Genomic DNA, 14,566 nt, shown 5'->3' with positions numbered 1-14,566 from the left:
AATGCCAACTGATAGACATAAACCTTTTTTGATCATCTGACAAATCCTCAACAGAAGGCGTCACGGTGAAGTTGTACGCTGTAAGACCTTCTTTGTCTCCTATCATCTGCAGATGACTGAGAACAGCGCGGGAAGCATCTGATGACAACTCACAGGCGAATTTCAGAACTTCAAACATCATCTCTATTTTTTGAAAAGAATCAACTTTTAAAAGGCAGGTGACACTGTCATTTTTCTTATTCGTCAGTTCTTGAACGATGAACCTGGCAGCGACGAACTCCTGAACGGACTTATGGAGGAAACAGACGATTTTCTCGGGAATCGAACTTGAAAGCTTTGAAGTTTGCAAAAAACCAGCGTCAATAAATTTCTTAAAGACATCGCTATCAGGCAGTTTGCTAAAGCTGAAATAAAGACGGTTCTCCAAAAGAGCGTAAAAAGCAAGTTCTCCTAATCTAAATAGTTCTTCTGTATATTCCACAATGCTTTGAAACTCCTCTTCTGAATCTTTTGAATCCAGGTGATACAAGAGGGTCTGCATGAATCTTGAGTAAAGGTCCGCTCCAGATGCGGGTAGTCCTTTCCTGTCTTTCTCCTTCCAAACTAGACACAACATTAATAGGAGAAGTGGTATCTTCGCCATGTCCCAAATGCGTTCTTGTTTCCGCAGATATTCAACAAGCTCGTCTACGTCTTTCTGATCACTGAGGAACTTACTTGCAAACTCTTTGACTTGCTTCACACTATCGAACCCGTTGAGCTCGAGTTGAACATGACTCTCCTTGCTTAGCTCCTCTTCTTTTACTCGCCGTGTTGTGATAACAACACAACAACCTCTAAGTAGACTGCCTCTCCAGATCTTATTAACTGGAGATGATTTTTCACCGCTGTACTCGTCATAGCCATCAAAAACGAGGAGGACTTTGCCTTGGTTCTCACGCACATATTTATTTAAGTTATCGACTGCCATTGGATCATCAGCAGACAACAGTTCTGCAGTTTCCAGCATGGCGCGGAAATCTTGACGGTCGCAAACGTCTCGCAACTTAATTAATAGTAAAACATGGAACTTCTTCAGGATTTCTTTCTCGCCTCTGGTCCAGTCCACAGCAATTTTCTGAGTGAAAGTAGACTTTCCTATTCCCGGTCTCCCGTAGACTAGAATTCTTTTAGGGTTAGAATGACGTCCGTAGCCTTTGAACATTTCAGCGTAATCTTGAATCTCTTTTTTCGCTGTTTCGTGAGGTTTTCTATTATCTCTCAGTATTGATAACTGTATGTAAATCTCATCAATATCTACTGTGTTGTCTGGGTCCCAAGGTGTGATTTTCACCTTACTCTTGGTGTTGTAAAACTCGTGCAGCTCTTCCAGGCACCATACCAAAAACCGTTTGGTTGGAGAATCTGTTGAGAAGAAATGAGAAGTCGTTATTGTTATCCCTCCCTTCATTTGAAAACTCTTATTGTCTAAATCTGTTGTGTACGCCTATCGGTCTAAACTCTTGCTCGAGTTAAATATGTTACGACTGATTTCAATTTAAACACCTCTTACTAACAGAGTTTGAGGTCCGTAATGTAAGTTAAGGACGGATTTTTCTCGCTTTCAATTTCTGCTGGCCCAAGCACGAAGCGCGAGGGCCATAAATCGAACGGGAAAAAACGAGGTTTCGTAACATACAGTATTCGCTGTGAAGAAAATGTCAGTAAGACATTTATTTTATCTCTAAGTGTGTTTGATGGCTTCGGAGACAGCTCTAAATTATAGGGAGCCGTACAGTAGATTATACTAAACTGACAAATCACAGTGCGCGTGGCAACAAAGCCTTACAAAAAAGTATAATGACAAAAATTTGCCCTCGTAGCTGGCGTTCTCCATATTTATTTTACAAAAGTTTGAGAGTTTCCATGCCTACGCGTGAAAGTTAATATATCTTTTTTTAATCTAAAATCCAGACAAAGTACCAGTTCAGTAGATTTCTAGTATCTTGAATTCTGCGCTACAATATCTTGAACTAAGACTGGTTCACCCGAATTTTCCTGACAATGTTACAAATTTCATTCTTTTTCACGCATAAAGTCAGGCTGTCACTATGGTCGGGAATCAAGGATTTCCCCCACTACTAGGAGTGTGAAACACAGCTACTCTGATAGAAAACTAAGCATACATATAAAAGACCTGGATAAAATCTATTACAGTAATGACACACTAATAACAAGAGTTCTTTTTCTGAAATTTAAACTTTCACTTTTCCAACAACATATCAAAAGCTTCCATCATTCATTCACTCATTCATTAAAGCTTACATACGAAAACAATGTGCATTGTAACAGAATAAACATCTTAGATGTTCATGCAGTAGCAACAACAACAAAATGTTGGAAATGACAATTTTCAAATAAACATTCAAAGAGTATACAATCATAAAATGTGTTTTCAACTAGATCAGAGACCTTTCTTGTCTCAATCTGATGATTTTAGTGGTACCTAATATTCTTTGTAACTTTTCAGTTCTTTTCGTGTTGCATTGCGAACATAAGTAACTCATGAAAGCCTGATTAAAATGTCTCAAAGTTACATGCATGTGCACAAAAAAATTAAAGAATTTTGCCTTCAAATCATTCAATTTTGTTTCAATAGCTAAACAGAAGCCTCTTTTGGGGGACTTCAAAATGCGTGAAAAAGCTTTTCCTTAAGTCCATTTCAGGGTTTTTCAACAATGTAGAGATTGCATTTACCGCTTGTATTGTCACTAAACCAGTAAGCGAACAATGCTCCCTCCATGGTTTGCATTGCGTATGCGACATAAAACGTGGCTGAAACTGACATTAAGTTTTGGCTTCTAGAGTGCGTAGCAATGCTGTATTTACAGGGAACTGCTCCCGTAACTCCTAGAAGAAAATTATTCAAGTTACCTTTATGGGCATGAGTTCATATATAGCAGTCAGAAAATATCGCTTTGCATCAAGTGAAAACCATAATTTGTATTCATGATCTGCCAAATGTATTAAGTTTGAAAATAATGTCTTAAGTAAATAAGTAAGTAAAATCCTTTATTTAAAACACGATTATCGTTTAAGCACTACATGCTTGAGGGGTCGTGTATCTAATTAATTATCTAATTATGTAATTACCTACTGATAAAATGAATGAAATATAAGAAACTAACTTAGTTTATCGCAAATCTGATTTCCCTAAATATCGGAATAGATTTTGCCTTTGAATAAAACTGTTTAAAATTACAAGAATCATTAAAATATTCTGAAACACAGTTCCACAGTACAGCTCCTCTGTAACAAACAGAATTTTTATGAAATAAGTGGAAAGTCGTGGAACGACGGCCTTATTATGTCCTCTTAAGTTATACTGACTATTACGCCATACAACTAAATCTGAAATCATTGCGGGCATATTTTCGCAAGCTATGTTGTGGATTAGTTTGACAAGACTTCGCTTATACACGTCATAAATCAAGTCCCATTGTGTGAGTTCCCTAACTTGTACTGATGGTGTGTCTCGTGGCAAATTAAAAATTAGCCTTCCAGCACGACAGTGCAGTGCTTGCAGGGATTTAATGTAATCCAGGTTGTAACAGTTCCCCCAAATAGCGAGGCCGTATGTCACTGAACGGCGAATCACCTTAAAGTATAGGGAAAGAAGTGATTTTCTCTTAAGAAAAGAGCACTTTTTCAGTAAGTTCAATTTTTTGACAAATTTGTTCCATTAGGTTACTCCAAACCTCTGCGGGGCTACTTTTTCCAAATTTTCTTTTTTCCAACCAAATTAATGTTCATTATATAAGGTAACATTTTCCAAAAAAATGAAAATAAAATATTAAAACGCGCGCGAGTTATTGGGAAAAAGAGGTTTTTTTAATAAAAGTTTATAAACCGTCAAGGTGTCATAATCCCCAAAAGGCATGGACTCCTCAGCGACCTTTTCGCGGCAAACCGCTTAATCCAGAGATCGTATATCAAATACTTTCAATTTGAGATTTCACGTCCGTCAAGAGTGCCTTTTTGTAATCACGCTTCGGCAATTGCTCCTCAGTTTCTTTTTGTTTTGTTGCACATCGCTTTTCTCCGTTTTGCCTATTATTGTTGACCACCGGCCTAAAACGTATGCGCCTAAAACCCCGGGGGGGGGGGGGCACTGCCATATATGGGCTATATAGGTATGTGCCGCTGTGAAGGGTATGGTTTTCGAGCAGTTTACTCTAGGACAGGGTATATAAATCAGAGCGTTTGGGTCTAGAATAGGGCATCATTTTTCACAAAACTGACTGGTTGGTTGAAGATTTTATCTAGAGTAAGGAAACAAGAAATTGCCATTCAAAAATATAAAAAATATCAAATCGGCAAGTTAAAATTTACGCAAATCAGCCTCAACAGTGCCGATAGATGGGGGGATTTGGGGAGTTTACTCTAGTATAGGTCAGCAAAATTCAGCTGAACTAGCTCTGGTATAGGCTAAGGGTTCCAGGGTCCCAGCAGCACATTCCCACCCAGAAATTCCCAAAGTACCTCCCCCGGGCCTAAAACGTGACTGTAACGCTATCGCTTTACCGCGAAGCTCAACTTTCCTTACTGTGAACGCTAGGGGTTCTGTTAATTCATTGGCTGGCGGCATTTTGAGTTGATATATCCCTCTGAGAAGGCGTGATACGTTTATAAATCTTTAGAAGGCGAAAACTTGCACTCGTTTTTCGAGAGAATCCCTCCTCTTTAAATGAATTAATCGGGTATGCAGAATCGACGGTTTTCCTTGAAATTTGACAAGAACATTCACTGATGGATAGGAAACAAAAACGTGTCGGCGAATTCTTTCATTTCAAATACTTTTCTCGTGGCGGTCTCTAACGCAACACGTTACGCGAATTCTTGGATAGTGGAACTTGACAGATCTACAAAAAGATAACCAATACAAGTAAAAGAAAATGCTGACACGCTTTGAGAGATTGATGCTTTGTGATCAACACTGCACAGTTATTTTGCATCAACGATTGAATTTGATATCCGATTAATTCCGAGTCGCCGGAATTTCAGTCGGTTGTTTTAACGTTAACGGCTTCTGCCGCCATAGGAAACCATTGGGCAAAAAAGAATATGATTTTATCGCATTTTACATTTCATAACGTTTCTATTGATATATAGTTTGTTGGGGTTTCCTTCAAAACAGCGTGTGTACGAATTTTTTTCTGATGGACACCCGCGAAGGTTTGAAGTAACCTTAATGCCTTAAGATGATTCGCCCAAGTAAGTTTTCTGTTGATCGTAATGCCCAGCAGCCTTGTGTGACAGACCCATGCAACGTTGTCATTTCCAATGGTGATCAAAGGGAGTGGACCAGTGAAGGATCCCCGGTGGAACAACATCACTTCACATTTTGAAGAGTGCGGTGTTAACGAGTTAGTCATGCACTATTTGTTAAGCTCATTCAGTGCGTTATTTAGTAGGTTACATGCTTCATCAACGGTGGATCCAATGCAGTAAACTGTAGTATCGTTAGCATACAGGTAGAGATTGCCTGATGTCACAGCCTCTGGCATGGCATTGGTGTATAAACTAAACAAACACGGGCCTAGTACCGATCCTTGAGGGATGCCGCACGTCACATTTAGCTCCTCTGACTGAGTGGAGTTCACAACCGTAACCTGCGTCCGGTGGTGTAGACAATCTGTAAGCCAAGAGAGAAGGTTGCCCTCGATTCCAAATTTGATTTTTAATTTATGTAACAGGGTGCGATGAGAGACGCAGTCGAAGGCTTTTCGAAAATCAATAAAAGCAGTAGCAACCACCAAATTATTGTCAACAGCTTGTCTCCAACTTTCTGTTAAATGGACAAGTAATAACTCGGTCGAGTGGCCCTTACGGTAGGCCCATTGCTTCTCAGTCGGTAGAAAGAGGAGAAACTTCCAGTCAACCAGTGATGCAGTTTTGTTCCATATCAAACTGATAATAACATCAGAATGACATATCGGTGGCCCAGGTTAAGCATACATTTGTATAGATTTCAAGATTTCCCCGCCATGGTTCAACAAATATAGATCCTCGTGAATAATCAATGGCCTTTTAGAAGTCTATTAATATATTATTTATAAATAAAAGTAATCAAGATATTCAGCTGACTGCCTTGCACTGGTTGCAAAATTGCAACCGAATGATTCAACAAAATACCGTATTAATGGGTCTTGGATTGGGTTTCTTTGTTTCTTATCCCACTGAAATTTCTATATTTCCAGTGGGTGTTTCACGAATTTCCCTGATCCAGAATTATCAAAGGTTCTTTTGTATCCAACGTTCCCCACTTCCCCAAAATAGTCGTAATTGCCCAATACTTATCTGACTTTCACTAATATGCACACAGTATTTGCACATGGAATAGCAACAGTATGGATGAAGAATTTCTTGGATTGCCCTCAATAATTGCTTTAATTAACACCATGAAGGTGATCCATTAAGGTATCATGGTAGGTGGATTGACAGTGTTTGGAAATCACGCTCTTACGCTGGCGCTTTGAAAGAAAACCCTATCAACCTATACATTTTCTGAAAGCTTAATAGTTACAGAATACAATTATGTCTTTGAAATTTTCTAAAAAGTTATTGTCGCAGTGATATTAAAAGAAATACCCAGAAACACTGCTTCGCTTAAACTGGTTCGCTTCCTCGCGTGAATTATCGGAGCGGCGCGATTTACATCGGAAATGTTTTCTTACACATCACCCTCAAAAATCGTGTCTGCGATTTTCCAGATGTGGTTTTTTTTTTTTTTGCCACACCCTCCTAAACTTTGATATTTTTAATGCGGACGTTTCCTTCTACAAAAGAGACCATAACTTTGAAACGGAAGCGAAATTAAACAAAGCCCGACACGGTTTTTCGAAGGATGTATCCTAGAACATACCTGCCGATTTTCAGCCAATTCCATCGGAAGACGCGCGTAAACGAACTAGAAATGTTCATCCGTGTTTGCAGTTTTATTTTATCGAGAAAGACACGAAAAACCTTTTATGAGATTTGCATGAATAGGTGTTAAAAATCCCCTCCGCACTGACAGATGTCGGCATGGGTCAGTTTACCCCAACAATGGGTTATAACAACTTGAAATAAACAGACGACTAATATTCTGGCGCGGAAACCCGCGTGGCAGTGAAGTCGTCCGAGAAGGGACAAACTACAAGTTAAACTGCCGTGATCTTTTACTTAAAAGATTTCGTCGGCGGCATTGGTATTATGTTGCTTAAGTTTAGGCTCCTTCGTTCTCCAGACAGTTTTTGAAACCATGCCTCGTGAAGCCAAAAAGCATGAAAAAGAGGAATCTCGAGGTCTACATTGTCAACATCTACATCTGCGCTTGACTCTCTCGTGGTGGAAGTTTCGGAATCGCGTCCGTTCTACAACAATTTCGTGCGACTAGCACTTGTTGTATTTTGTCCATTAGCTTCATTGGTGGGACTAGTGTCCTTCAACCATTCTTCTTGGTTACAGTGCGAACCTCGGTCGCTCAGAGCCAAAGATCTTGTTCGACGCTGAACCTGTGGGTTCCACCAGATTTTCGCCTCTTCGGCCTCTTCGAAGACGAAAATGGGCAAGAATTTCTCGTCCTGACATAAAGAAAATTTGACGAGAACGAAAGCCAACTTGAGATGAAACAACCAGATCAAGAACAGTTCGCGTGCACAAAATGACAAATGAAATATCACACCGCAGTTCGCGTTACTTGTGACAACTGGCGGTGAATTTTAATTAGAGGTGTCAACGCGCTGCAAGGGGTTAATAATATTCAAAACTAGTTTTTTTGCTTTTTGCTTTTTAAAAAAGTAAAAATAGCTCTTTCCCCCATTCTTTTTGCAAAATATTTATCTCAGTCTTCTCAATTTGAACAGCCAAAAAGAGATTTTTCGCATTTTTCGTAAAAATCCACCTACCATGATACCTTAACTTTGATTGTGCATCTTTACTGCGCATAACTCCTTACGTCTTTAGCGTGCGCCGTTATGAGATTTCTTTCAAGGTAAGCTCGAAACTGAAAAAAATTGTCGTTTTCTCCTAAACGAGCACAGTTACCCCCACTTTTTAAATCCATAAATTTAGATCCATGGCATACGATTCAGTATATCAAGTGCTACAATATATCGCAAAAAAAAAAAGATCAAAATTCTGCTTTCAGATATTCATATTAAAATGTTGCAAAGAACACATGCAGCAAATTCTTTACTTTGTTTCATAATCTTCACTCCTTGTCAACGAAAACAGTTTATAATGTAAGACCAAGAAATGACTTTGTTCAGAAATTACAGTTCCACTTTCTGATCACTAGGGCTCGTAATAAGAACCTAGCAGATCGCATAGTTACCTAGGCTTGATTTTCAGCCGTTTTGTGTACCTGCGTTCTTTGCCATTTTTTTCCCCGCGCTGCTCGCATGTTAATTTCAGGGACAACCGATATAGACCAGTGATCCAGCCGTTCACTGAGAGGAGAATTAACAACCAGACTCCCAAAACGGCTGGAAATCGAGTATAATAGCTACCATGACCGGCCATTCGTATTACACCAAAAAGAGCATGGTAAAACACATTTTTTTATTGCACTTTGTAATACTGTAGTGCATGCATAACATAATTATAAAGTTTCCATTTCAATTTAAGGTGGCTGGTACCAGTTTCCTCGCGCGGGGAGTAGATCACCATCGTGCGTCACGCATAAGTAACACGCACGATAGAGGCGCGAGATTTAAAACTCGAAAGACCAAAACTAATATGGCGGCGCGCGGCTTTTTTTCGCGCAAGGTCACTTTTGTACTGTTGGAGACGTAATTCGCATATAAAGGAGGCTTTACCTGCTAGAACAACTTTAGTCAATTCTCTGTTTTTAAGAAAAATTGTTTCGGGAATTCAATGTTCCCAAATTTCAAAGGCAACTCGATCGATCGTGACAGCCACCGGGAGCGTATGAAGGACTCGCAAAACATAGCAAATCTAACCAGAATTTGGGTAAAAATCCTACAGAGTAAGCCCAGGAGGTTGTCTTAAACGACAACTACAGCTGTAAATGATTTTTTAGCAGCAAACAAAACAAAACGCCTGTTCGGAGCCCGCTCGCCCGCGCGGGCACATGAAGCAGTCAGCGGTAGTCAAAACAGCTCATGAGCAGCTGCTGATCTTATAAAGTCTGGATTTTTGAATGCGTGTCTACGCGCGTGGGAATAACGGAAAACGCGAAGGCTTTTACATCAAAACAAGCCCGGTGACTCCTTCTTTTTATTGTTTCAATAAAATATTATTATTGAGAGGAAACGTCAGAAAAAAAAATTCTACGGAAGGAAATTTGCACTTTGAGCAAATTGCCGTTTTTCCAAGTTTACAAGAAATCGGCTCCGTAAAATTATTTCAAAATTGTTGTGCATTTTCATTTTCAGATACCGAAAGCTATTGATTAAATAAAACTCGGGGTCACCGGGTTACTTTTTGAGTTATCCTAGACCACAGTTTATTTCTACTACTGTAAACAACTAAAGAATTTACAAGATTATAATTATAAACTAGTAGTAATCAGAGATTATGAGAGTGCGTTCGACGCTCTCACTTTAATATATAATTATATCTCGTAAATAAATGATTTCACTAGCTGACTTTCAACCTTTGTCTACTGCTAAAATCAACATTTTTCAGCAGCAACCGAGGTTTTGAAATCAGATATGCATAGTGTCAAAGTCCATGCTAGTGAAGAGGTCACGATTTGTTGATACGTTGCGTGACGCTGTCAGTTTCTGTAGTCTCTCAACTTTCATAGAATATTTAAATTATGTACATTATTCTAAGCTAGCATTTGCAGTCGCGTGCTCGTTTCGCGACTAATTCGAGTATTTCCCGTGATGAATAAAGTACTCTTATGTATCTTGCCTTCAGAGTACTTTTCCACCGATTCCAAACAATAACATTTCGACCGGATAAAGACTGAGCTATCTGTCGCGACTGGAACTAATCAACAAATGCAATCAAAATGTAGCTGTTCCCACGGTTATCATCCCAAAGCCAAGTCGTGTAATAAACAAGGACAATTCCCTCGGATTGCGATAAATGCTGCCGTCGAAGCGTTTAAATTCGCCAAAATCTAACGCTGAGAGCACATAATAGCGAGGCGTACGGCGACTGAACAGAAAGAAGACAAAAAAGGATCCATCGGAAAGACGAGCTCAGATGGCCTGCTCACATACTCACATGTTCGCCACATGTCTTATTACATGTCTTAGCACTAAACGGTACCAGTTTACTGGCCGTGACATGCCCCTGCAAAAATCAAGCGGGGTGGTCATTTTGGTGTCCTTACAGGAATGTGGTTTTTTTTAGCCTAGAACCGTGCACAACGAGACCAACTCTGAAAAGCCACAGGTCAAAATTTGGTTTGCGTTCCACTTCGTCGAACGCAATAAATAAATAAACAGTACAGTACATACAGTAGTGGGACACCCAAAATAACTAAAAAGCTAAACTAGTTGGGTGACCGTAATTATAATAATTAAAAATGTGAGAGTCAGGAAAGAGGCACAACAAATACATTGGTACACATAAATATCATAAACTTGGTACAAGAGTAAATATACAAAACAAAACAAAATAAATAGATATAAACCATCAAGGTAGTGACATAAGCGAAAAATCAGGTGTGGAAAATCCTTTTGGAATGTTCCCATGGTAACTGCTGACGACGAAATAACAGCTGTTTTAGGTCAAGTACAAATTATGTAATCCAAACCTACAAAAATATTACAGTCGCCCTGGTCTGTCTCTTTGTTCTATTCTTACAAAATTATGAGCCGTCAAAAACCTGAAAACTGGTACGAGCCACCTTAAAGAACTGACCAGATTTGTTAAATACCTTCCACTATGAAGCGTTTGGGATCTTGGCCACTTGTACTTGGTACCACTCTCTCTGATTGCTGCGATGAACTCTGCTTTTCTGCTGATGAATCCAGCAAGAAAGAAAGAAATTTAATGTTAGAGTAGTCTTAGAGGTTAATCCTTGAAAGAAATGAATGCCCATACATTTCCAATAACACGAGTTGGGTTCATATTTATCAAGACTTGGAACCTGATCTTAATATCCTACATCATTAGAAACTGGATCACTGGCTAATATAATTCAAGAGTTTTCATTGACTTAGCAATCATGCTATATAATGAGCCATTATACCATACTCTACAAATATGGGAGCGTACGCGCAATCTTTTAAGGCGTTTTTTTTTTTTTTTTTTTTTTTTTTTTTTTTTTTTTTTTCATCTTATCTTAGTTTTCTATATTTTGGGGGCGTTTTAATACAACAATCATTCCACTCACGCTCATTGAATATGAGATGATTATAGCCAAATCATATCCAACAAGCGCAAGTGGAATGATTGTTCCATATCGTATCTTTTCAAAACGCTTCAAACAGATCAGGTGAGTTTGGTTGAGCCATGGTTCATACTTGGCGAGAAGCGTTCGAGCCAAAATACTCATGGTGAGATCAATCAAGTTCGATATGCCACCGAAGCGTACCACAAAGATGAGATTAGACATTTACCATAACCAAATTCGACCAAACTTCCGGAGATATATTTCTAGCTACTGTGATCTGTCAGGCGTTCCTGTAATGTGGTGCGCACGAGTTTAAAATTTGGCAGGAAAGTTAGGACACCCTTACCCCGAAAACAATTTATTGAGTGCTCAATATTCTATTTTTTTTTTAAATTTTACTCACGCAAAATTACTTTACTTGAAAGTGACCATGATATCAAAGCCATATCATGTAAATTAAAGAGAGGAAGAGTTATGTTTTGATGGAAAAAACAAGACATTGTAAAACTGTCGGGTAATGGATTTTCTGGTAGGGAAAAATTTAGAGGATGCTGGAGGAAGAGGCATTTTGTTATTGCAGTGGGTGATGGCTATATGGGCATTAGCTCACACAGTGACAGCATCAAAGGAGTTTGTCCTCTTGTCTGCTTGTGCACTGGTCCATCAGTGGGTATGCGAGAAACAAGTAGTCTCGTTGAACTGTTCTCAAAAAACTGACTTCAACTGCTTTTAAATGACTTCACACCTCTTACATTTGCACTTTTAGTCTCTAGTCTGCTGTGAATGATCTTACAAACCTCAAGACTACACAACAAAGGGAAATGAAATGGCCTGTTGTTGAAATCTCTGAGAAATTATCACATGTACATTTTCTCTATGTACGTATTTTGTATTAGCTCTGTACCTCTAGAATGTACAAGTACAATTTCATGTGATAATTGTTACATGTACCTTTGTAATGGGGCCATTCCTGGAAAACGACGGGATTATTCAAAATTTTTGCAACAACCGAGGCAGCCATCACGCTAGCAAAAGGACTCCAATCCTCTGACACGCTCTCAGTACCATCAGCATAATCAGCAATTCCTTTCACTACTAGCCATTCAATCTGAAGATCAAATGCCGCTGTGAAAATACCTGAAACAGAAAACCGTACAGTCTGTATTAGAGCTTTAATAATGGGGACAGAACACTGTAGCAAGAGTAATGTTATCTCATCCAACTGATTATGTATACAGTATATTACAGTAATGAACGAGGAGAGCAAGCATTGTAAAATGCAGACTGACATAAGGGCCAACAATAGCCAGGTCGAAAGAGTTCTTCTTTACCACATGCAGTCCACAACAGCAGTAGAGCTAACACTCGGAAGGCAATTCCTGCTTATTTCCAGCACTAAAATTACTTCCGAGTTAATTCTGATGAATCACAACTTTCCTATGACAAAACGAAGATGAGGGGGGAAAACTCACAACCTCCATGTGCATGTAATTAACGCAACCTGATTAGTTACAAACCAAGGTCGTAGCTAGTAAAAGGTAAACCAAGGCCTCAGTCATTTTTTGTTTGTTTGTTTGTTTGTTTGTTTAAAAATAAGTGTAAATATATTAGGTCTGCGGTCTTCACTTATATCCAGGATTGAACGCTAAAGAGATTCATGCTCCTTATGATAAGCATCATTAACAAGTGTCATTTTCATATGACTTCATATTTGACATTTTTTGTGTTTTGAGGACACTGTGATGCTTGTCATAAGGAGCATGAATCTCATTAGCGTTCAATCCTGGACATATCTGGCAGTCTTACCACTCGCGCATGCGTCGCCTAGGAAGCACATGGTTCAGTTCTACTTTTTATGATGTGAAGTATATAAGAAATAACTCATATTTGAACTGCAGTTGTAGATCAAAGTGAAATGATGTGAAGTAGATATGAAATCATTCATATTTGAGCTGCGGTTGTAGATCAAAGTGAAAAATGATCATCGCAGTAAATTTTCCAACCGCACTTGAAATATGAATGATTTCATATCTACTTCACATCATTTCACATCATTTCACTCCTCACGGGAAGATATGAACTCAATTAATTGACCTCGCTCCCAACGTGTGGCTTCATAGCTCAGTTGGTAGAGCATCGCACCGGTATCGCGGAGGAAACAGGTTCGAATCCCGTTGAAGCCCTGATTTTTTCAGGCCTCTTCTTTCCAATTAATTGGAAAATTTACTGCGATGATCATTCTCACTTTGATCTACTTTTTATCTTGTTCCAGTTTTGTTCAAAGTTTGTTTTACTATTGTGGGTAATAAAAGCTAAGTTACAGAACTCAAGGACGCATGGAAACATCTTTATAGGAAGAGGAAATTAACCATGGACATTGCCTCAGTCATAATTTTTTCTGGCTACTGCCCTGCAAACCATCGAAAACATTAGCATACAGTGCCGCTCAGATATAAGCGAACTACGCATACACGTATTATACGTGCGTATTTTGCGTATTTGGTTCAAACCAGTAAAACAGTTAACTCATGCATACTAATGAGGTATACGCGCGTATACTGTATACGAGTATGTGGGTATATGCATACGCGTAAACGCGTTGTCGGCTGACGCGAATTATGCGTATATTTTGGTTCGCTTATATCTGAGCTGCACCTTAGGTACAGTAATCGCATGATTTCAAGTGCAATTTGGAATAAATAAGCACAAGTAAATTTCGAAAGGCAACAAAAATGTACGAGCCTGTAGGACAAGTGCAATTTGTAGTCTGAAAAGTCTACTAGTGCTTATAATTTAATCCAAATTGCATGAGAATAGTCATGTGATTACTTAATAATGTTACACTTGAAAATGTACTATTTAAGGTCTTTATGAACACTTTAATTATTTCATTGGGCTGGCTGCAGTGTGCTTAGTTTTCCAAATATCTTCAAAACTTTCCAAAAATATTTCCAAAATTTCCGATAATGTTCCAAAGTCTTTGCCAATCTTCAGATGATCTTTGTCACTCTTCGCAGATCTTTGGGAAGGGTTTGGATGACTGTCAGAGGTGTTTAAAAATGTTCAGGTGATATTCAAAAGCCTTCAGAACGGTTCGGGCAATCTTCAGAGGTGTTCGGAAAATGTGTAATTATCTTCAGCTCACGCCAGGCCACCCCCCCCCCCCCCCCACCCTGTAAAGTCTCATGGCTTCACAGTGTCTGTGTAAAGCTGTAAGTCACAGCAGTG

The 14,566-nt window shown here is 39.0% G+C and overlaps 2 protein-coding genes across 3 annotated transcripts in view; both read right to left on the bottom strand.

Moving 5' to 3' along the window:
- The window catches only part of LOC145500760 (NACHT, LRR and PYD domains-containing protein 12-like), a 29,255-nt gene extending 15,421 nt beyond the window's left edge, over window positions 1-13,834 (bottom strand). Inside the window, exons 1-3 of one of the 2 annotated variants that reach the window (XM_081480285.1) lie at window positions 12,290-13,834; window positions 10,880-10,963; window positions 1-1,404 (exon numbers count right to left, since the gene is read on the bottom strand). The exon at window positions 1-1,404 is cut by the window's left edge and continues 1,439 nt beyond it. In XM_081480285.1, coding sequence (XP_081336411.1) covers window positions 1-1,404; window positions 10,880-10,963; window positions 12,290-12,629 — 1,828 coding nt within the window. In that variant the 5' untranslated portion in view covers window positions 12,630-13,834. The remainder of the gene's footprint in view (window positions 1,405-10,879; window positions 10,964-12,289) is intronic. The other variant, XM_081480286.1, reaches the window with a different exon arrangement.
- The window catches only part of LOC145500761 (NLR family CARD domain-containing protein 4-like), an 87,713-nt gene that overhangs the window by 53,131 nt on the left and 20,016 nt on the right, over window positions 1-14,566 (bottom strand). The window lies entirely within an intron of this gene.

The sequence above is a fragment of the Orbicella franksi genome, chromosome 10, assembly GCF_964199315.1.
Source record: "Orbicella franksi chromosome 10, jaOrbFran1.1, whole genome shotgun sequence".
Lineage (NCBI taxonomy): Eukaryota > Metazoa > Cnidaria > Anthozoa > Scleractinia > Merulinidae > Orbicella > Orbicella franksi.
The sequence above is the reverse complement of the archived record's forward strand: the minus strand, read 5'-3'. Positions and strand labels throughout refer to the sequence as shown.